The 23,656-nt window shown below is 46.9% G+C and overlaps 1 protein-coding gene across 2 annotated transcripts in view; it reads left to right on the top strand.

The window, feature by feature from the left end:
* PACS1 (phosphofurin acidic cluster sorting protein 1) overlaps positions 1-23,656 on the top strand; it is a 137,833-nt gene that overhangs the window by 81,647 nt on the left and 32,530 nt on the right. For both annotated transcript variants that reach the window (XM_047775219.1, XM_047775218.1), the window contains exon 2: positions 20,140-20,227. In XM_047775219.1, coding sequence (XP_047631175.1) covers positions 20,140-20,227 — 88 coding nt within the window. The remainder of the gene's footprint in view (positions 1-20,139; positions 20,228-23,656) is intronic.

Raw genomic sequence — 23,656 nt, 5'->3', positions numbered from 1 at the left:
GTCCTTTACCAAGGATGCCTGAGGATAATCCTGTTCCCTCACCTCTGGGAGCGGCTCTTTGTTTCTGGAGCCAAATGTGGGTCCTGCTTTGAGGTGGGCTAGTCAGAGAGGAGAAAGCTGGAATTATCTCTGGGAAAAAGCAGTCAGCTGGTTCTGCAGTGCCTGCAAGTGGATTCTTAAAGGTCAAACGGCCAGCCGTGTTAATTGTCTTGGTAGAGAAAGGCTTCCTGAATCCAGCCAACGCGGCTCTCTTGCTTTGTTTGCTTAAACGTTTGTTAGGCATCTGTCGGAGGCCACATGTGGCATGTGGCGAGAGGGCAGTGAGAAAGGGAAGGAGCTGAGGTAACAGCTGGGTGTCTCCTTCTGGCTCCTCATGGTGTGAAGCTGCAGCACCCGGATGCCTGTGATGCCTCGTCATCTAAGGGGGGGGGGGTGCGGATGAGAGCAGCCACCTCTGGTTTCAGCCTCTTGCTGTCCCTGTGCTTTGGAACTTGACACAGTTAAAGGTTTCTTTCCTGTGTGTGGTCCATCTTATCAGCCAAGTCACATGACAGCAGAAATACAGATCAGCTCCTCATCTATGTGATTTCAGAAGCAGGACCGTGACTCTGGGCTGTTGGTGTTAGGACACCGTCGAAACTTCTTGGGGATTTGTATGCTCCGTCAGTTTTCTTGCAGGTAGCTCTAGAGGGACGCCAGAGCTACTTGAAAATAAATCCTTTCTATCTGGTTGACTTATTCCCTGGCGGGTCTCCAGTCACCTCTCTTCTCGGCGAACTCAGATAAAACTTATTTCCTCTTTTTCCGGGGGCGCTCAAGAGCCACGGGGGACCTCAGATGAGACCGCTAGGCCGCGGCATTTTATCAAGAAGCTGAGTGCCAGCAAACGCCAATTGTCAGACGTAGCCGCTGCTCAGTACGGAGGCCAAGTTCCTCCTTCTGAACCGCGTCGTTCCTCCTCCAGCTCAGAACCTGCTCCTCTGTCCTCACCTTACCCGCAGCTGCGTTTGTTGCTCAGGAGAAGGACTAGTCAGGCGTCTGTGCTGACTGCTCCACCGAAGTGCCCGTCACGTGGTTTCCACGCTGCTAGACCCAGCCGTTGGGTTTCTCCCCCCAGCTCGCTCTGCTGCTCGGAGCATTTACCACGTGTCCTCGAGCGCTTTCTTCCCTGGGGTCGTGCACGCGCGTCCCGTTCCCGCCTCACGCGCGGCCGCTCAGTCCCCTTTCCCGGCCTTTCTCCTCTGCCCGACCTTGGTGCCTCGGAACCCCCGGAGCTCCGTCCTGGGCCTTCCTTCTTACTGGAGCTTTCCTCTGGGAGATGGCCACCATCCCCGTGGCTGCAGATATCTTGATGCCGTGGCTCCCGAATCGCTGTCTCTAGCCTGATCTCTCCTCTGAGCTCAAGACTCACACAGCCAGCTGCCTACGGAGCGTTGCCACTTGGATATTCGAGCCGTCCCAACCTTAATCACGTCCTGACTTTTCTGCCCTCTTCACCCCAAAGCTTCCCCCCTTCATGGGTTCCCACCACAAAATGAAGGTGTCTGCTGCATGGTCCAGCCTATGTCTGCTTTGCTTGCTTCTTTCTTTTTTCTTTTCTTTTCTTGTCTTTCTTTCTTTTCTTCCTTCCTTCCTTTCTTTCTTTCTCCCTCTCTCTTTCTCGCTTCTTTTTTCATTTCATGGTCATGGCCATATCCACGGCATATGGACGTTCCTGGGCCAGGGTCAGATCTGAGCCACAGCTGTGACCTGTGCTTTAGCTGTGGCAGCGCCAACTCTTTTAACCTACTGTGCCCAGCCAGGGATGGAGCCTGTGCCTCCACAGCCATCTGAGCCGCTGCAGTCAGATTCCTAACCCGCGGCACCGCACCGGGACCTCCCCTGTGCCATTCGAGGCTCGCATGTTGCCGCTCTCCCCCTTGACTGTGCTGCATCACGCAGCCCAGCCTCATTCTATGTCCAGCCTCATACTCTGTAGTTTGACCTCGTGTGTGTATCTCTAAACAGTGAGTAGTTTAATTCTGGCTCGCTGTGAACTTGGTATAGTATCATATTGCATGTGGTCTTCTACAGCTTGTTTTTTCACTCATTACATTTTGAGACCAATGTACATTGAAGTGTAAGCTTCATTCATTTCCAGTGCGGATAGCACTTGATATATGAACATATCATAGTTTAGCTGCGCTTCTAACAGTGTACAGGTGGGTGCTGATCAGCATGATACAAATAATGTCTAGCTTAGAGCGAGCTTACTAGGGCCCAGGCACACTTCTCCGTGCTTTTATATATGTGTGAGTCCTGACAAGAACCCTGTGAGTTGGTACCACAGTCCTCATTTTATTGTATTGTATTGTATTGTATTGTATTGTATTAGTAGTAGCAGTAGTAGTAGTAGTAGTATTTTGCATTTTAGGGCCTCACCTGTAGCAGATGGAAGTTCCCAGGCTAGGAGTTGAATCAGAACTACAGCTGCCAGCCTACACCACAGCCACAGCAATGCAGGATCCAAGCTGCATCTGCAGCCTACACCACAGTTCACAGCAACACCAGAACCTTAACTCACTGAGCGAGGCCAGGGATGGAACAGGCATCCTCTGGATCCTAGTCGGGTTCATTAACCGTTGAGCCACGAAGGGAGCTCCCACAGTCCTCGTTTTACCGATGAAGAGACAGAGGAGGATGGAGTGGCTCCCGCAAGGTCGCCTAGGCCGTGAGTGAACTCGAGGGACCTCGGGTTCACTCCTGTTCGACTCCCTAAGCTGATGCCCGAGTTGCCTGAGTGACTCAGCCAGTGACAGTCCCGCTAGAGCGTATGCGTTCCCATCGTCCCCCGTCTTCACCCACATTCAGTTTTGCCAATTTTGTGGGTGTAAAATGATATTTTGATTTCAGTTTGCATTTCCCTGATTCATAATGAGGTTGAACATATTTCCGTGTCTCTATTATCCATTAGTGTTTCCTCTTCGGGAAACATGCAACGTCTGTTCCTATCTTTTGCCCACTTTTCTATTGACTGTGTAGTCTTCTTCTTAATGAATTATAGGCATTCTTTATTCTTTAGACCCTTTGTCAGTATTGAGTCTCAAGTATCTTCTCCAAGTTCATGACTTGTGCTTTAATAACTCTCTTTATGGTTATCTCCAAATGAACAGAAGTTCCCGATTTTAATGTAATCGAATGTCTCAACACTTTGAGTGTCATATTTGAGAACTCCACTCGCACTTCAGAGTGTGAAGGATTTTATCCTAACTTCTCCTGTGACTTTGCATTTCACATTCAAGTCTTTAATCCACCTGGAGATTATTTTTATATATGGTGTGAGGTGTGGATCCAATTTTTTTTTCCATTTCATAGTTTATTTTTTTCCCAGTTACTGAATTACTGCCTTTTCCTTATATCAGATTTCTGTATCATCGTGGGCTTGTTTTGGGCATTCTGGCCTGTCCCGTTGGTCTGTCTTTCTGTTCCTTCACTAATATCATACGACCTCAACTAGTATTGCTTTACAATAAACCTGGACGTCTGATAGGCTAATTTACCCACCTCCTTTCTCTTCTTCAAGAGCGTCTTGGTTTTTCTTGGTCCTCTTCCTTTTAGGTTTTAGAATTAGCTTCTGTGGAAAATCCTGTTGAAATTTTGATCAGTGTTGTATTAATTTTGTATGTCAGTTTGGAGGAGAATTGAGATCTTGATGCTGAGTTTCCTTATGCATGAACATGGTATCTCTTTTCCTGGTCCGGTGTCTCACAACAGTATTTTATGACTCTGAAGAGGCCTGGCCCATCCTGCTGAGAGGAAGGCAGCTTAGGGTAGTGTTTAAGAGCAAAGGCTCCAGAACCAAACCGCTTGGGCTTAAACCTTCACGTAGCTGCTTCCTAATAGTGTGATGTTGGGTAAATCAACCCCTCTGAACCTCGGTTTCCTCATCTGTAAAACAGGGCTAATAACAGTTTCTGTTTCACAGGGATGCTTAGTAAGTGCTCAATGGTGATTAGCCCTTGCTGTTACTCTGTCTTATCTCAGGTGTTTTATTTTTTCTGGCTTTGTAAATAGTATCTTTTTTAAAAAATTACATTTTATTTATTTGTTACTGGTGTTTAGAAATGCAGTTGATTTTCAGAAATCTAGTAACCTGGTTAAACTCTGATCAATCCTAATGAGCATTCTTTTAGATTTCCCAAATGGGCTATCATATCAGCCTGCAAATAATGACTTTTGTTTCTTCCATTTAAATCCTCACATTTTGAGGGGTGATTTCGTTTTCTCCTTAGGCCGGTGGGGATCTTGACAACAGTATAGCCTTGGATGGAAGTGGGAATGGAGGACACTGTGTCTCAGTCTTGGTTTTCAAGGGAATGTTCTAATGCTTCACATTAAGGTTTTTGCTGTAGATGTTTGGTATCCACCCTCTATGTCAAGGAAGGTTTTTCTATTCCAAGTTTGCTAGTAGCAGTTATCAGGGATGGACGCTTACTTTCCCCAGATGTTTAATATGATACGATCATATTGATATAATCATCTTTTTTATCCTTTAACAGCCTATATCTTGTCCTTGAATCCCTTAATGAAGAAAATTGTGTTAGGTTTTCTGATGTTAAAGCAGCCTTGCCTTCCTGTACAGATGGGTCATGATGCATTTTTTTTGCCTTTTTTTTTTTTTTTTTTTTTTGCCATTTCTTGGGCCACTCCCATGGCATATGGAGGTTCCCAGGCTAGGGGTCGAATCAGAGATGTAGCCACCGGCCTACGCCAGAGCCACAGCAACACGGGATCCAAGCCACGTCTGTAAACTGCACCACAGCTCACAGCCACACCGGATCCTTAACCCACTGAGCAAGACCAGGGATCAAACCCGCAACCCCATGATTCCTAGTCGGATTCGTTAACCACTGCGCTACAACGGGAACTCTGCATTTTTTTTTTTAACACATTACTAGATTTAGTTTGCTAATACTTTTTTTTGAAATTTCACATTTATTCTTGTGAGATTGGCCTTTAATCTTTCTTTCTCGGGTACTTGGGATATGCAAATTTTATGAAATGGATGGGGGGGGGACGTGTTCCCTCTTTTTGATCCTCTGGAATAATGTACGTAAGGTTAACATTATCTCTGAGTGTTTGATAGAATTCGACTCTAAAAATTATCTAGGCTTGGTGTTTTCTTTTTCAGAAGAACTAAAATTACTGCTCTATGTCTTTGATGGTTATCCATCCATTCAGCTTTTCTCTAGCTTCCTTAGTCATTTATTATCTTATATTTTTTAGGCAGCTGCCTTTTTCATCTAAGTTTCCAATTTTATTTGCATCAGGTGGTTTGTGACATACTCTCGTAAATCTCTGCTTTGTCTGGAGTACGTCCCTTTAAAAACGATTCTAGGTTTCTGGGGTTCTCACTTAGGTACAGTGGGTTAAGATCCCAACTACAACGGCTGGGGTTGCTTCGGAGGTGCAGGTTCCATCCCAGGCCCGGTGCAGTGGGTTAAGGGACCGTGTGTTGCTCAGCTCAGGTGTGGGTCACAGCGACAGCTCGGATTCAGTCTCTGGCCCAGGAACTTCTGTATGCTGTGAGTGTGGCCATAAAAAAAGAAGAAGAAAGAAAGAAAAGAGTCCAGGTTTCTAAATTTTATTAGTCTATTAAGTCATATATATTTTTTCATTTTATAAATTTGCTTTATTGTTTTCTTCAGGGGAGGGTCTTTTGGTAATAAACTCTTAGGTTTTGTTTATCCGAAAATATTAACTCATGTCTAAAATGTATTTTATCTGTACATACAGTTCTGCATTCATAGTTATTTTCTCTTAGCACATTGAAGATATTTTTCCATTCTCTTCTGAATTCTTACTGCTGCTAAAGGCCCACCATCAGGAGTTCCCTCATGGCTCATTGGGTTAAGGATCCATTGTTGGATGGCCAGTAGGCGTCTGAAACAATGCTCAACATCACTAATTACTAGAGAAATGCAAATCAAAACTACAGTGAGGCACCACCTCACAGCAGTCAGAATGGCCATCATTAACAAGTCAACAATTAGCAAATGCTGGAGAGGAGGAGGAGAAAAGGGAGCCCTCCTTCACTGCTGATGGGAATGTAAACTCGTACAACCACTATGGAAAACAGTATGGAGGTACCTCAGAAAACTAAATCTAGAACTACCATATGATCCAGGAATCCCACTCCTGGGCATATGTCTGGAAAAAACATCCATTCAAAAACATACTTGCCCCCCTATGTTCCTCACAGTGCTATTCTCAACAGCCAAGACATGAAGCAGCCTCAGTGTCCATGGACAGATGAATGGATTAAGAGGAAGTGGTACATATATACAATGGAATACTACTCAGCCATAAAAAAGAAAAACTAATGCCGTTTGCAGCAGCATGGATAGAACTAGAGATTGTCATACTAAGTGAAGTAAGCCATAAAGAGAAAGACAAATACCATACGATATCGCATATTTGTGGAATCTAAAATATGGCACAAATGATCCTGTCTACAAAACAGAAACAGATCACAGGCAAGTAGAGCAGACTTGTGGTTCCCAGGGGTCGGGGGGATGGGGAGTGTGGGGGGTTTGCATGCAAAATGTTGCGTTTGGAATGGATGGGCAGTGGGGTCCCACTGTACAGCACAGGGAGCTGTGTGATTGGGTCACTTTGCTGTACAATAGAAATTGAAGAAACCTTGTAAAGCAACTATAATTTTTTAAAAAATGATCCTTTGTTGCCACTGCTCTGGCTCTGGTTACAGTTGTGGTGGTGCAGGTTCGATCCGTGGCCCTGGGAACTTGCACATGCCACAGGAGCAGCCCAAAAAAAGAGTCCACTCACTGTCTGAGGATTTGATATATATCTGGCGTATATTGAAAACTTAGCACTCAGTAATAAGACAAACAACTTAATTTTAAAAGGGGCAAAAGATCTGAATAGACTCTTCACTGAAGAAGATATGGTAAATAAGCACACATAAGATATTCAGCATCATTAGGGGAAAGAAGTTAGTCATTAGGGAAATGCAAATAAGTCATTAAGGAAATGCAAATTAAACTCACACTCACTCAAACGGCCACAACCCAAAAGACAGGCAGTCATATGTGTCTGGGAGGGTATGGAGCAACGGGAACCCTGTGCATTGCTGGCTCAGCCACTTTGGAAGACAGTTTGTCTCTTAAAAAGCTGAAGGTGAATACACAGCATGACCCAGCCGTTCCGCTGGTATCACACACCTAAAAGAAGAGGAAACACGGGCCACACGAAGGCGCGCACGTGGTCGTAGCGTCGGTCTTCCTGACGACTCGGAACGGAACCAGCCCAGATGTTCACCAGCTGCTGAGTGGAACCAAAATGCGATGTATGCGCAATAGACCATCCTTCAGTCACAAAAATGCGTAAATGAAAGGACGCACCACAAATGGAGAAACCTTAATATCACCACGCTAGGCATAAATCCTATATATATGGCTTTATGGGGACCAGACGCATAGTATGTGGTTCCATTTATATGAACTCTCCAGAAAAGACAAGTCTTTAGAGACCAAGAATGGACTGGTTTCCTGGGGTGGGGTGAGAACAGGGGTTGAATTAAACGGACACCCAGGGATCATTTTGTTGACAGAAATATTCTAAAACTGTACAGTGCTTATACCGTCTGGTAAATTTTCTAAAAAAAATCATTGAATTGTGCACTTAGCATAGGTGAACTATATAAATATGATAAACCTCAGTAAAAAAATAATGTTTAAATCAGTTGTCCGTCCGATCGCTTCTGATAAGCTTTTTTTTTTTTTTTCCTCCGGGAGCTTCTAAGTCTTCTTGCCTTTGTGTGTTGTACAGATTTACAGTAATACGTCTGTGGTTTCATTTTTATCTACCCTTCTTTGGATTTCTTGGACTTTCTGAGTCTGAGGATGGGTGGCTTTGGGAAATTCTGGGAAATTCTTTGCTATTAGCTCTTTGAATAATGTCCCTCCCCTCATCTCTCTGTTTCTCCTCGAAGCGCATGATATTGCAGATCTAACTTGAGCTGTGGTGTAGGTGGCAGGCATGGCTTGGATCCGGCCTGGCTGTGGCTGTGGCGTGGGCCAGCGGCTGGCGCTTCGGTTAGACCCCTAGCCTGGGAACCTCCATGTGCTGCAGGTGCGGCCATGCCTAGTAATGCCAGGCATTTCAACAAAATGAATTGTAGGAGCTCCAGAGGGATGATCCGTTCCTCCACACAGGGCTCACTTTCCCTCTGCTGGGCTGGCTGATCACCTAAATCCAGTCTGGGCTAAATGGAGGTTGAATTTGCAGCTCAGGAGGCTCAGACTGACTAACCTCTGATTCTCCCCACCCGCCAGGCCTTTCCAGGGCGACCCCGTGCGTTCCTGGGACCCTCTTCCCCGGTGGAGCCCACATTCTTTGTCTAACAGAACTGCTTTTCAGGAGAAGTTTGCATGGGTTCATACTGCCTCGTGCACCCCCGGTATTCAGCTCACATCCCGGGGGAAAGGCCGGCGGTGCGCTTGGAGCCACCGGTTTTTGCTGGTATCTGATTCAAGGCTCAGATTCTCGGCCGCCTGCCCATATTCAGAATCTGTCATTTACTGTAAAAGTCAGCTCCCTTTTCAAGATTCTCTTCTCTTGGCTTTGCCCATTCTCATTGCCTAGAAGCTCTCTATTCCTTTAAAATAACTATTCCTCTGTTGTAGCCAGCTTTTGTTGTTGTTCTGGGTAGGAGGGCCGGTCTGCCACAGCGCCTCCATTCTTCTGTGAAGTAGAAGCCCAGTTGCTCTTCCTGGAAGCTTCTTAAGGGTGGGGATTGTCTATATTTTGTATCCCCTCAAAAATGAGCATTGTAGTTCACAGTGGGTGCCTGAGAAAAATTGAGTGAAGACACCCAGATCCCTAGGCCTCATTTTTAGTCTTTAGGTTTGCTTCATCTTTTCCAGTCTTGAGCCAGTGTGAGCTTTAGTTGTTCTTATAAAATATTGCCTGTTTTTCTAAATATTGCGTAGATATATAACAGTATTTAGAAAAGGTACACTATATAAATATATAAAGAATCATTTTTACAGAGTTCCCATTGTGGCTCAGCAGTAATGAACCTGACTAGTATCCATGAGGATGTGGGTTTGATCCCTGCCCCAGCTCAGTGGGTTAAGGATCCAGCATTGCCAAGAGCTATGGTGTAGGTCAAAGACAAGGCTCAGATCCGGTGTTGCTGTGCCTGTAGCGAAGGCTGGCAGCTGCAGCTCTGATTCGACCCCTAGCCTGGGAACTTCCACATGTCACAGGTGCAGCCCTAAAAAAAAAAAAAAGAATCATTTTACAACAAAAACCCAAGAACCCACTCCGATTTTAGAAAAAGAATAATCATTAAACGTTTCTTGGGGTTCCCTTTTACTGTGGCACGGTTGGTTAATGATCCGACCCGTCTCTGTGCATCCCCTCCGGGGCCCAGTACAGTGGGCAGAGGATCTGGTGTAGGTGGTAGCTCTGGCTGGCATTTGATCCCTGACCCTCAGCCAAAAAAGGAAAAAAAAAAGTTTCTTGTGTATTCCTCTTTTTTCTCATCCTTTCCTCTCTCCTGTAGAGGAAACTGCTCTCCTAAATACATAGTTGTTTTTTATCATTCGCTTGAATGTCTATCTTCCTAAAAAATGTATTGTTTAGTGTTATGTGTTTTGATTTGAGCTTTACATGAGATCATATTGGTGTATTTTATTTTCTTATTTTTACATCTGTAATCCATTCATGTCCAATGATGTGTATTTACTATATTCCATTATATTACTGTGTGTATATGTACGTTGATGGACATTTGCAGTGTTAACTAGATTTTTGTTTTTAGGGCCACACATGCTGCATATGGAGGTTCCCAGGCTGGAGGTCGAATCAGAGCTGCAGCTGCTGGCCTACACCACAGCCACAGCAACACCCAATCTGAGCAGCGTATTCGACCTACACCACAGCTCATGGCAATGCTGGATCCTTAAGCTATTGAGCAAGGCCAGGGATCGAACTCTTGTTCTCGTGGATACTAGTCAGGTTTGTTACCACTGAGCCACAGTGGTCACCCTAACCAGCTTTTTGTTTGTTTTGTTTTTTTGTTTTTGGGGGTTTTTTTTGGTCTTTTATCCTTTTCTAGGGCTGCACCAGTGGCATATGGAGGTTCCCAGGCTAGGAGTCTAATCAGAGCTGTACGTGCCGGCCCACGCCACAGCCACAGCAACACCAGATCCAAGCCTCGTCAGGATCTGGCAACACCGGATCCTTAACCCACTGAGCCAGGCTGGGGATCAAACCCGCATCCCAGATGGGTTTCCAAGATGCTGCCGGTCCCGTTACGCCACAGTGGGAACTCCATATTCATCTAGATCTTTGTCTCTCCTGCCTTTGACCCTCTTCTGTCTAAAATGTGGCCCGATACCCAGCCTGAAAGGGGCTGTGGGGCGGGGATGGAATCTGAGGCTGTTTCTCCTGTGAGCTTCTCTAGTTCTGCTTTGCATGGGAATTAGTCTGAAGCAGCTGTTAACTGCAGGTTGGGATATTTGTAGATAGCGTTTAAGGCTGTTTCTCTTTTATCTGACAGCGAAGCCCAAACTAGAATAATTTAGAAGATGTCCAAAGATTCTTGTTATTATGTTTTTGTTCCATGCTCTACCTAGTTATCAAGTTTTATTCTTTATTCTTTCAGATTTAGTCTCATGGGATCCAAAGAAAACAATTTCTTGAGAGAATTTATTTGGGCTCAGATAATATGTCTTCCCTGAAGCTGCAGCCCAATTACTCACCATCTCCTTTTACGTGATTTAGTGCTTGTATTATGTATGCACTCCTACATTTGTTAGCAAATTGTTGGATATACTTAATAACCGTCCTCTCAAACACTGCCCACAAGCAGAGATGCTGCCTCATTTTCTGTGTACCTCCCGTGTTCTAGCACAGAGCTAAAGTCCAGAGGTACAGCCCCCGGTTGCTGGAGATCTCGCGGAGCAGAGGGACAGTCTGCAGCTCCATTCTGGATGCCATCCGCGTTCCTTGGACCTCGTCCTTCCCGTGGGTGTCGGCCACAGGGATGTGCTTCACGAGGGCTCAGGTGCCCGTGAAGGGAGAAGTGTCTCAGTGCAGGGAGTGAGGCCAGAGGCCAGGAGCGCCCTGTTTAGAAGGGCCTTTGCCTCCCTGCTCTTACTGGAAGGCAGCTGATGCCAGAGAAACTCGAACCAAACCCAGGCTTAAACAGTGAGCAGGTAAGGCTGATGCCGGCGATGACAGTGGTTCCAAGTGTAGCATTTACCGCCTCTTACTGGCTGCCAGGCCCCGTGCTACCTCTCAGGCTCCAGTTAAACCACATCACAGTGGTAAGTAGGAAGCGTTTTATGTGAGAAAATGGAGGCAAAGCGGTCACCAAGGTTACCCAGCAAGGAAATAAGGGGTGCGATTGGGAAAAGACCAAGACGCAGAAGGAAGAACTGCTTTGAGTGATTGGGGGACCATGATTTGGTGTTTTATTGTCCTATTCATAATGGATTTGGAGTTCCCATTGTGGTTCAGTGGTAACGAACCCATCCAGTATCCATGAGGACGAGGGTTTGACCCCTGGCCTCGCTCAGTGGGTTAAGGATCTGGCATTGCTGTGAGCTGCAGTGTAGGTCGCAGACGTGGCTCAGATCTGGCTCACATCTGGCTGTGATGTTGGCCGGCAACTCGAGCTCTGATTCCACCCCTAGCCTGGGAACTTCAATATGCCGCAGATTCAGGCCCCGAAATAATGGATTTGACTAAGATTTCCAAGTGGAGTCTTTAAAAATGACAGTAAACGAGTCATCAGTGTGTTTTCAAAGTGCGTCTGCAGAGAGGAAGGTGATCTTTGAGCTGAATTACCTGGATCCTCCGTTCTAAGCCCTTTGGGCTCCAGCCGGCTTTGTGACGTTGCACAGATGTCCTGCGTTCTAGTACGTGGAGGCGTGCGTGCCTGTCTCTGTCTGGCTTTTCCCTGATGGAGAACCCCAGCCGTGCTTCCCCGCTGACACCCCCCTTGACGAAGGACTTTTAGCTGCAGCTGCCCTCTCGACTCGTCCCCAGGCGAGACGGGTAGGAGGCGGGGGCCCGGAGGGGTCTTGGGTCAGCTCCCGCGTTTCTCGGTGGTGCCACGGACGCGCTTCCAGCCCCCTCTTCTGCAGCGAGGCCTGGTCGGCTCTCTGAGGTGAGAGGACTAGGGGATCACGGAGAGCATCCTTTTTGGCTCGTTTTTGAGGCGTCTTCCTTCCCTTCCACAAGTGTGAGAGCCGGGACTTCCTGAGAGGGATGGACCCCCTTTACAGTAGGCTTTGGGAATAAGTCAGCTGGTCACCCTCACAGCTGGTGACTAACAGTCCTAACACCTTGGAAATCTCTCCCCATGTATTAAGAGTAGGTTTGCCTGCATATAACAAAAAATAATAATAAGATGTATATAAGATAGCCGTTTATTTCTTTCTCACATAAGAAATGAGAAATTCAAGAGTTCCTGTCGTGGTTCAGCGGAAAAGAATCTGACTAGTACCCATGAGGATGCAGGTTCGATCCCTGGCCTTGCTCCGCGGGTTAAGGACCTGGCGTTGCCGTGAGCAGTGGCGTAGGTCACAGACGAGGCTCGGATCTGGCATTGCTGTGGCTGAGGCCTAGGCCAGCAACTGCAGCTCCGATCCAGCCACCAGCCTGGGAACCTCCGTATGCCGGGAGTGCAGCCCTAAGACAACAACAACAACAACAAAGAGAGAGAAATCCAGAGGGGGAACAGTCCGGGACTGATACGGCAGCCTGGTCGTATCATCAAGGATCCTGGCTCCTGTTGTCCTAACTGACAATCTTGACACTTGGCTCGAATTCTCAAGGTTTCCTCCTGATCCAAGTCAGCTGCGGGAGCTCAAGCCATCAGCCAGGAGCCAGAGAAAGGACAAGAGGGGCTCCTGTCACGTGAGTGAGCTGCCTTCAAAAAGTCTTCCCACAAGTCCCACCTAGGACGTCTGCTCGCACACTGGCCAGATTTCAGGCAGGTGTGCTCACCTCGCTGCAAGGAAGCTGGAAGGCATGGGCCTTTGTTTCGGGAAGAACATACTCAGCTGAAAATTGGTGCTGTTCTTCAGTAGGAAGGGAAGAGAGATTTGGGGGAGGAAGTTAGCCTCCAGCACGCCGGGTGAAACCTTCCTTTAAAAACAAGGCAGGCGTTCTCGTCGTGGCTCAGCAGTAACAAACCTCATGGAGTAGTATCCATGGGATGCAGGTTCGATCCCTGGCCTTGCTCTGGCTGTGGTGTACACAGGCTGGCAGCTCTGCTCCGATTGGACCCCTAGCCTGGGAGCTGCCATATGCCGCAGGTACAGCCCTGTAAAGGGAAAAAAAAAAGAAAAAGACAGCTTGAGTTCCCTAGTGGCTCAGCAGGTTTTGGGTTGTTTTTTTGTTTTTGTTTTTGTTTTTTTTCCCGTTTAAAAAAATTTTTTTGAAGTGTAGTTGATTTACAAGTTGTGATAATTTCTGCTATACAACAGAGTGATTCAGTTACACGTATACACACATCCATTCTTTCTCAGATTCTCTTCCCATATAGATGATCACAGAATATTGACTGGGTAGAGTTCCCTGTGCTGTACAGCAGGTCCCCAGTGGCCCGTCATTCAATATACAACGTGCGTGTGCCAATCTCGAATCCCCAGCTCCCCCCTCCCCCCACCCCACCCGTCTCCTTCGGTCACCACAGGTTTGTTTACAAAGTCTGTGTCTGTGCTGCAATAAGTTCATTTGTATCTTTTAGACTCGGCGTGTAAGTGATATCCTGTGATGTTTGTTTTTCACTACTTCACTTAGTATCTCTAGGTCCCATCAATGTTGCCCCAAATGGCATTATTTCATTCCTTTTTATGGCTAATGTTCCATTGTTTGTATATATATATATGCATACACACACACACACACACCCCCACATCTTCTTTATACAGCATATACACGGGACTTGTTCTTGTGTCCATTCAGCCAGTCTGTCTTTTGGTTGGAGCATTTAGTCCATTTACATTTAAGGTCATTATTGATATGTATGTTCTTGTTGCCCTTTGCTTAATTGTTTTGGATTTGTTTGTGTTGACTTTCTCTGGCCCTTTATCTCTTGGCCTTTTTTCTTCCCTTTTGTTCTCTTCTCTTGTGGTTTGATGACTGTCTTTAGTGCTGTGTTTGAATTGCATCTGTTGTAGATTTTTGGTTTGTGGTAACCATGAGGTTTTGATGTAGGAGTCAACATATACACACAAGAGTGCTGTAAGTTCCTGGTCTCTTCATTGCAAATGCATTTCCAGGATCCTGCATTTGTCCCTCCTCTGCTCACAGTGGCTGCTTTGGTGGCATGTTTGTGTGGATGACTTCCTACCTTCACTAATGTTTGCCTTTACTGGGGAGCCGCCTCATTTGTAATTTTCTTCTTTCTAGTTGTGGCCTTTTCTTTCCACCTAGAGAAGTTCCTGTAGTATTTGTTGTAAAGCTGGTTTGGTGGCACTGAATTCTCTTAGCTTTTGCTTGTCTGTAAAGGTTTTGATTTCTCCTCCAAATCTGAAGGAAAGCCTTGCTGGGTAGCATCATCCTGGTTGCAGGTGTTTTCCTTTCATCACTTTAAGTATATCGTGCCACTCCCTTCTGGCCCGCAGAGTTTCTGCTGAAAAATCAGCTGATAACCTTATCTGGGTTCCCTGTGTGTTATTTGTTGCTTTTCCCTAGCTGCTTTCAGTATTTGCTCTTTGACTTTAATGGTGGTCAGTTTGATTAATATGTGTCTTGGGGAGTTCCCATTGTGGTGCAGTGGTTGACGAATCCAACTAGGAACCATGAGGTTGCAGGTTCGATCCCTGGCCTTGCTCAGTGGGTTAAACGATCTGGCGTTGCCGTGAGCTGTGGTGTAGATTGCAGACACGGCTTGGATCTGGCATTGCTGTGGCTGTGGTGTAGGCCAGTGGCTACAGCTCTGATTAGATCCCTAGCGTGGGAACCTCCATATGCCGTGGGAGCAGCCCTAGAAAAGGCAAAAAGACAAAAAAAAAAAGTGTCTTGGTGTGTTTCTCCTTGGGTTTATTCTATATGGTATTCATTGTGCTTCCTGGATTTGAGTGAGTGAGTCCTTTCCCATGTTAGGGAATTTTTCTGCTATTATTTCTTCAAATAGCTGTGCAGCAGGTTAAGGATCCTGTCTTGTCTTGTCACTGCTGTGGTGTGGATTTGATCCCTGGCCTAGGAACTTCTGCATGCTAAGGGTGCCAGTCAAAAAAAAAAAAAAATTTAAAAAACCAGCTTTATAGAAGTGTAATGACATGCAGTACACTCACTGCACATGTTTAAAGTGTATAAGTTTTTTTTTTTTTTTTTTTTTTGCTGTTTCTTGGGCCACTCCCGTGGCATATGGAGGTTCCCAGGCTAGGGGTCCAATAGGAGCTGTACCCACCAACCTACGCCAGAGCCACAGCAACACGGGATCCGAGCCGTGTCTGCAACCTACACCACAGCTCAGGGCAACGCTGGATCCTTAACTCACTGAGCAAGGCCAGGGATCGAACCCGAAACCTCATGGTTCCTAGTCGGATTCATTAACCACTGCGCCATGACGGGACCTCCCCAAACACACTCTTTTTTTTTTTTGTCTTTTTGCTATTTCTTTGGTCTGCTCCCGCGGCATATGGAGGTTCCCAGGCTAGAGGTCAAATCCGAGCTGTAGCCACCAGCCTACGCCAGAGCCACAGCAACGCGGGATCCGAGCTGCGTCTGCAACCTACACCACAGCTCTCGGCAACACTGGATCGTCAACCCACTGAGCAAGGCCAGGGATCGAACCCGTAACCTCATGGTTCCTAGTCAGATTCATTAACCACTGCGCCACGACGGAACTCCCCCCCCTTTTTTTTTTATAATCTAAGTTTTGACACAAATATACACTTGTGAAACCATCGCCACAATTAAGATAATGAACATATCCATCACCTGGAACGTAGCCTTTTGTAACTGTTTCTTCAGTGGGACGGTCTTGCCAGAGTCAGCCATCCTCAGCGCTGTGTCTGGGGTGGTTTCACAGCTGTGTGTAAGTGTGGGTTTAAGGGGAATATATCTCATTTACTCAGAGCTTGCCCTTATATTAAGATATACATGGAAAACACTTGCAGTTAAAATAATGTCTTGTAATTTTGAAACAAGTGCTTGTCCTAATTTTAATTGGCTTCTGGACTAAGAGAGACCTAAGTTTGCCTCTAGGCTCAGCTACTTTCTTGTGTGACCTTGGGTGAGTTTCTCAGCATCCTTGTCTCTGAGGTAGGTGTTCCAATACCCACCTCTAGGAATTATGGTAAGACTTTTGTGAGATGATGCGATTGGAATGTGGGAGCCGCTTAACGAGTCGGTGCCGTTTTCTTACGCTTTGAAGACTAGGGTACATTGAAGGCCCCATATCCCACTTGATGCCGTGAAAACAAACAAATAAAAAGACCCACTGAACTGATGACTGACAGCCTGGAAGTCAGTGTGGCGTGTCCAGTTTCTGAGCCAACACTGAACACATCCCGTCTGGCGATCATTTTGTCAGCTAAGGTACTCAGTCATTCTTGGCTTTCTTGTTGACATAAGGTGCACAATAAAGGTTTGTTTATCCACCAGATATTTGTCGGTCTATGATGTGTTTTTCCTTCCTAACAAAATTCTACCGAATTACTCGCAATATCTTAACATGTTATGTAAGAGGAAAGGTGGTCCAGAGCCTTACGGGGCATCAAAGAGCTGAGGACAGGGAGAGTCATGCCAGTCCTGGCTCGTCTTCCCTGCTGGACTGTGTCATCTCCGAGAGGACCACATGCTCTGACCTCCCACAACCAGCCCAGTGCCTTGAGTACAGGGGATGCTCGGTAAGCACGGGGAACATGAGAGTCAAGCATCACGAGCAGGAATTCCCGTCGTGGCGCAGCAGAAACGAATCTGACTAGGAACCATGAGGTTGAGGGTTCGATCCCCGGCCTCGCTCAGTGCATTAAGGATCCAGCATTGCTGTGAGCTGTGGTGTAGGTCGCAGACACGGCTCAGATTTGGCATGGCTGTGGCTGTGGCGTAGGCCGGTGGCTACAGCTCCAACTGGACTCCTAGCCTGGGAACCTCCATGTGCCATGGGTGTGGCCCTAAAAAAAAAAAAGCCATCACAAGCAGAGGGCAAGACACACACAGGTTCCCTGTTTACTCCTGTGACTTTGATCTCACAGTGATTTTATTCAGCACCCGGTACCCGTCTGAAGGTGCTTTAGAAACAAAAACCTAACCCACCAAAAGCATTCGTGACTAGCAGCCGTGGATGAAGAACGAAATGGGGCATATCCGGTCTTCTCCATTTGTTCACCCCAGTCATGCTCCCTTTCCTTTCCAGCAAGTCTTGAAAATCAGCTGCACAGTGTAGTGATATTTATTTCCTAATCGTCAACTCTGTGAAATACAGTAATCCCTTGGCTGTTGCCAGAACCAGAGTTCCCTTTGGGCCAGCGTGGTTCTACTCTGAAGGGAAGGCAGAGACGGGTGCTGCCGTGGGTGGTCGTTGGTAGAGGGGCGGGTGCGGAAGCGCGTGTGAACCCAGGTGATTCTAGTTTAACACCTGCGCACAGGTGAGGGAGCACAGGTGAGGGACAGTGGCTGAGGGGCGCCCTGCAGTGGAGGCCTCAGGTCTTGGTGCGTCCGCCTCCTGCGGCCGCTGAGCAGATGACCACAAACTTCGTGGCTTAAAACAACACACATGCATCTTCCCAGTGCTGGAGAGCAGACGTCCAGAATGGGTTTCACTGGCTGTAAAATCAAGGTGGTGGCAGGGCTGCATTTCTTCTAGAAGCTCCAGGGAGAAACTGTTTTCTTGCCTTTCCAGCTTCTGGAGGCTGCTGTACTCCTTGGCGCCTGACCTGGGTTTTGTTTTTTGTTTTTTTTTTGTCTTTTGAGGGCTGCACCTGTGGCATATGGAAGTTCCCAGGCTAGGGGTCAAATCGGAGCTACAGCTGCCAGCCTGCAGCACAGCCACAGCACCATCAGATCCGAGCCACGTCTGCGACCTACACCACAGCTCACGGCAACGCCGGATCCTTAACCCACTGAGGGAGGCCAGGGATCCAACCTGCAAGCTCATGGTTCCTAGTCGGATTCGTTTCCACTGTGTCGTGATGGGACCTCCTGACCTGGGCATTCTTGTGTCTTCAGAGCCAACCAGACTCTGCTCCCGCCGTCACAGGTCGTTTCTGACTTTGGTCCTCCCGCCCCTTCTTAGAAAGACAGGGGGTGGTATGGGACCCACCCAGGTGATCCGGGATAATCTCCTCACCACAGGCTCCTTCTTCACATCTGCCTGGTCCCTTTGCCACTAAAAGGTTTTCAGGTCCTGAGGATTAGGAGATGTTATTTGCTTAAGGACAAAAAAGATTGGAGTTAGAGTCTAGCTCCGTCACTTAACAGGTTCGTGAGTTTAGGTGAATACACTGTATTTGTTTGTTTATTTTTTGCCTTTTTTTTTTAAGGGCTGCACTTGAGGCACATGGAGGTTCCCAGGCTAGGGGTCAAATCAGAGCTGTAGCCGCCGGCCTACACCACAGCCATGGCAGTGCAGGATCCAAGCCGTATCTGTGACCTACACGACAGCTCACAGCAGCACCGGATCCTTAACCCACTGAGCAAGGCCAGGGATCAAACCCGTCACGGTTACTAGTCAGATTCGTTTCCGCCGCACCACAATGGGAACTGCAAATACACTGTATTTAGAATCTGTTTCCTCTTCTGCTATATGATTAGAGCCGTGACCTTCCCCCACCCCAGCCCACACCTTCTACACACCCACACACACAGACACACAGAGGGTCATGTTTCTGAGATCCGGATGGAATAATATGAAGTCCTGATAGGGGATTGTATATTTTAGTTGATTTCAGTTGTGACTTAAAGCAAAAGGAAAGATTTCTTTGCTTCCTTTGTGTTAGCACATCTTCAAGTTTTCGGGGTGGGGGTGGATTCAAAATCAGGATTCAGTTCTCTCTTTTTTTTTTTTTTGCCTTTTCTAGGGCCACTTCCTGCAGCACATGGAGGTTCCCAAGCTAGGAGTCTAATCAGAGCTGCAATGCAGGATCCTTAACCCACTGAGCAAGGCCAGGGATCGAACCCGCAACCTTATGGTTCCTGGTTGGATTCGTTAACCACTGCGCCACGACGGGAACTCCAGGATTTGGTTCTCTTGATCTAGATTTGTCCCCCTTTTATTCGTGAATTACATGAATTTCTTCAACACATATTCTTGTTCACCAGCTTTTAGCTAGAGGCCATTTTAGGAAATTGTTAAACCTCACTTAATAAATATTAGCTGAGCACCTATACCGTGCCCAGCCCTTGGGTAGAAGGCCCAGAGGCGGGAGGGCGTGGGCACCAGAGCAGAGAGGGTGAGAAAGGAGGGCAGAGATGAGCCAGCCTGGCAAGCCGGGGGGAACGAGGGCAGGGTGGAGTCAGCCACGTCCCACGTGCCACCTTCCATCCTCAGAACCGCTCGAGCCAGAAGCAGAAAGGCAGCATCTGAAGCTTCCCTCCCAGCCCCTCCTGCAAGTCCAGGGTAGCTCGGCCTTGAGAGGCCAAGGACAAGTCAGATTCCAGAGTGCTGGACGGTCCTAGCGCTTTTAAAGGGGAATTTCCTCACTGTGGCACGGAGGGGTCTCTGCATGTCTGAAGCAGTTTGGCTGAAATCAATGTTGTGGTCATTTTAAGCATTTCCTGCCGAATGGAATCTGTTTTGTTTGTGTGGATTGTGACCCAGTTGCCGTAGATTTACATCTGTAAAGGTTGCAGGCGTGATACCGCTAAGGTAGAACCAGAAGAAGCAATCCCCCCCCCCCCCCCGCCCCAGCAGCTGCTCCCACACGTCGGGAGTGGAAAGGCATGCTGGGTTTGGCTTGAGATCAAGGGGCATCCACAGAGGATGTACCTTTTAGAAACTTAGCAAGTACAAAGGCCAAGTCGGGGATGCTCTGTGGCTGAGGGGGGACACGTTCCCACAACATTCTTCCTTTAGGTAAAGCAGCATTTCCTCAACAGGTCGTCTGTTGCTTTTCTCTTAAGTTCCTTGCGTTTGACTGGATCTCCATTCTCTGAATTTTTTAGGCTGTTCAGCTTGACCCTGAAAAAACTCGTCATGCTAAAAGAAATGGACAAAGATCTTAACTCGGTGGTCATCGCGGTGAAGCTGCAGGTGAGTGGAGCAGAACTGTTTGTTCAGGACCCAAGGAAGCTCGAGAACCGTATGCCCACACTGGGGCTTCAGAGATGCTTCAGGGGACCACCTCCCATCCCAGGTGTCATAGCAGAAAGACCATTGAACTCATGCGATTGGACTCCAGTTCCGCCTCTTAGTTAAAGCACTCATTCTTTCTTTCTTTCTTTTTTTTTTTTTTTTTTTTGCTTCTTAGGGTTGCACCTGTGGCATATGGAGGTTCCCAGGTTAGGGGTCTAATTGGAGCTACAGCTGCCGGCCTACACCACAGCCACAGCAACACAGGATCTGAGCCGCCTCTGCAACCTACACCACAGCTCACGGCAACACCGGACCCTTAAGCCACTGAGCGAAGCCGGGGATTGAATCCGAAACCTCATGGTTTCTGGTCGGATTTGTTTCTGCTGTGCCACGATGGGAACTCCCAAAGCACTCAGTTTCTTTAAACCTTAGTTTCTTTGTCTGAAGGATGAAAATGGTTCTCCCTGCCCTGCCTATCTAACAGGATTAGCATGAAGATCAAGAAATTGAGAAATGGAGTTCCCGCTGTGGCACAGCAGGTTGAAAGTCTGACTACAGTGGCTCAGGTCGCTGCAGAGGTACAGGGTCCACTGCTGGCCTAGCACAGCAGGTTAAGGATCTGGTGTTGCTGAAGCTATGGCTTGGATTTAATCCCTGGCCCAGGAACTTCCATATGCTGTGGGTGTGGCCAGAAAAAAGAAATTCAGAAATCAGGGTGGCTCGTGTAGGTATCCGACTTATTGCTGGGATTTCTAGGTATGAACGGACGTGTGGGTCGGGGAAGCACTTCAGCAGTTTCTGCATGGAGGAGAAACTTAGAGGTTATGATTTCAGACTTGGCCATTGAAAATTTACTGCGATGTTTTTGTCTGCTGAGTAATCCCCACATTTCATTCCTTAATCTTGCCTCACTGTCTCCAAGGGACCCAAAATACTTGACAAACATTCGTATTCTAAGCATTCCGGAATTTCAGAAGAAACTGAACTTCAGAAAGGTTAAAAAATTTACCTGTGTTGCCAGGTGATTACCAGGTGGCAGAGGTGAGACTAGAAACCAAAGAGCCAGCATCGTATGTAGTCATTAAATCCCAACGCCAGACCTTCCTTAACTGGTAGGTCCTTTTTTTTTTTCTTTTTTTTAATTGTTATTTTCCCAGTGCATTTCCCCCCCCCCCTGTACCGCATGGTGACCCGGTTACACATACATGGACATGTGTACATTCTGGAAGGTCCTTTTTAATGACGTCCCCTCCCTAGAGCTCCTGAGAGCCATTAAACGGTGGAATCCTTCAGCTTAAGGAAAGTGTATCTGTTGAGTTCTATTTCATGGGAAAATAGTGAGCTGTATGTAACTCCCTCCTAACCAGAATATTTTATTACTAACTCACCGGTTACACAGCAGTTTATCGACTAATAATGGCTTCACTAAAATCTCTGTCTAGGAGTTCCCTGGTGGCTTAGGGATTTACGGGTCCAGCATTGTCACTGCTGTGGTTTGGATCACTGCTGTGGTGCAGGTTTGATCCCTGGCCTGAGAATATTAAAGAAAAAAAAAATCTCCATCTATAGCATTCGCCGTATGTAGACCGTACAGTGAGGTCTTCAGTTCTTTCCTGAGATAAATGCATCATCTTCATTTAGTCCTCAAAACAGGAAACATTCTCATCACTCCTTATGATTTCCTCTGTGTCCCTTGTATTTGACCCCCTGTTCTTCTTTGTGTATAATCCCTCCTGATTCTCTGCAACGTTTCCGGAGACTATGAGTCGAAGAAACCAGTGTGGGACCAAGATGGGCAGGTGGAAACTTGCAGTGTCTTTCCCTCCTTCCCGATTTTGCGCCCATTTCTAGGTCATGGGCAGTGTTCCAGTTTCCAGGAGTTATTTCCTTTGCTAAAGGCTGTGGCTTTCCAGTGCAAACGCTGCTGGTTTTGAAAGTTCCCTGCTGCTTTTGTCATCCCCGGAGCTAAATGCCTTTGCCAAAAAAAATCATTTCTTTTATTTCCTTTTTAAATATTTAACATTCTGTAAAATTTAAAATTATACCCCCAAATGAAAAATAGCCTCGGTTTTTTATTGCTTTACTTCCAAGCAGCTGAAAGTAATTACAGATGTTATCACATTCATTTATCGAGTCACTTATTTATTCATTTACATATTCATCTAATAAATATTTATTGAGTACCTGTTATATGCCAAATATTGTTCTAGGCACAGGGGATACAGCAGTGAACGGAACAGACCAAAGCCCTGCCTTTAAGGGACTGGTCTGCAGAGCCTGGGCTCCCCAAGGCCCTCTCGGGATGAGTGAGGTCAAAACTCTTTTCACGATGATGCTGCGGCTTTATTTGCCCTCTTCGCCATGTTGACATTGCCTTGAAGGCACAAGAGCAAGGGCTGGTGCGACAGCTGGCCCGCAGCAGCGCACGTCAGGCAGCTGCACCAGAACGTGCCGGTGCTCATTGTGTTGCCTGGATGGAAGAGGGGAAAAGCCAGTTCAGCTGAAGAATGTCCTGGGAGCTCCCTGGTGGCTCAGCAGGTTAAAGACCCAGCATTGCTGCTGCTGTGGCAGGGGTTCAGTACCTGGCCTGGGAACTTCCACAAGCCAGGAGAGCGGCCCCCCCCCGCCCCCCCGCAAAAAAAAAGTCCTTGAAGAAGCGGTAAAGGTTGTTCATTTGTATGGCCTCAACCCTGAAGTACGCAGGTCTTTTTAGCCGTCTGCGTGATGAAATGGCAACGCACATAAATCACCTCCCCGCGGGGAAGAACAGGTCCTTGTACCTTGTGATGTGCATTGAAGCAGCTGCTCTTTTCGTGGAATAGCATTTCCCCTCGAACGAAGGGCTGACAGACAAACTGGGTATTCCCACTCAGGTGTTTGGGAGAAACTTTCTTGAAAATGAACAGAGTGAGCCTGTCACTTCGAGGGAAACAACTGAGAATATTTTTGGCCAATAATAAATGAAATTTGAGCTCTCAAAGAAAAACGAGAATTGTAGAACACTTGCCTTTGTCACCGGAAGCTGAACAGCTTCCCACTTCTTAAAGACTTTCCTAAAGAGATCGCTGATGATAGCAATTGCCAGGAGTTTTTGATATTATGCAATGAAATTAGAAACCTTTGAAAGATTTGCATAACGTGGTGAACCAGTATTTTCCAAAGGATCCATGCATGAGGTTACAAAATTAAGCTGGGTAAAAAGATCTGTTCAAAGAACAAAAGAGGGCAGATGGATCAGATTTTATTTTTAACTTTTGGTTTTAAAATAATTTTATTTTTAAAAATTTATTTATTTTTTGGCTGCACCCATGGCAGATGGAAGTTCCCAGGAGCAGGGAATCCAACCTGCACCACGGCTGGATCCCTAGGACACTGAGCTACCAGGGA

This window comes from Phacochoerus africanus, chromosome 4, assembly GCF_016906955.1.
Source record: "Phacochoerus africanus isolate WHEZ1 chromosome 4, ROS_Pafr_v1, whole genome shotgun sequence".
NCBI lineage: Eukaryota > Metazoa > Chordata > Mammalia > Artiodactyla > Suidae > Phacochoerus > Phacochoerus africanus.
This window is presented reverse-complemented; position numbering and strand designations above follow the sequence as displayed.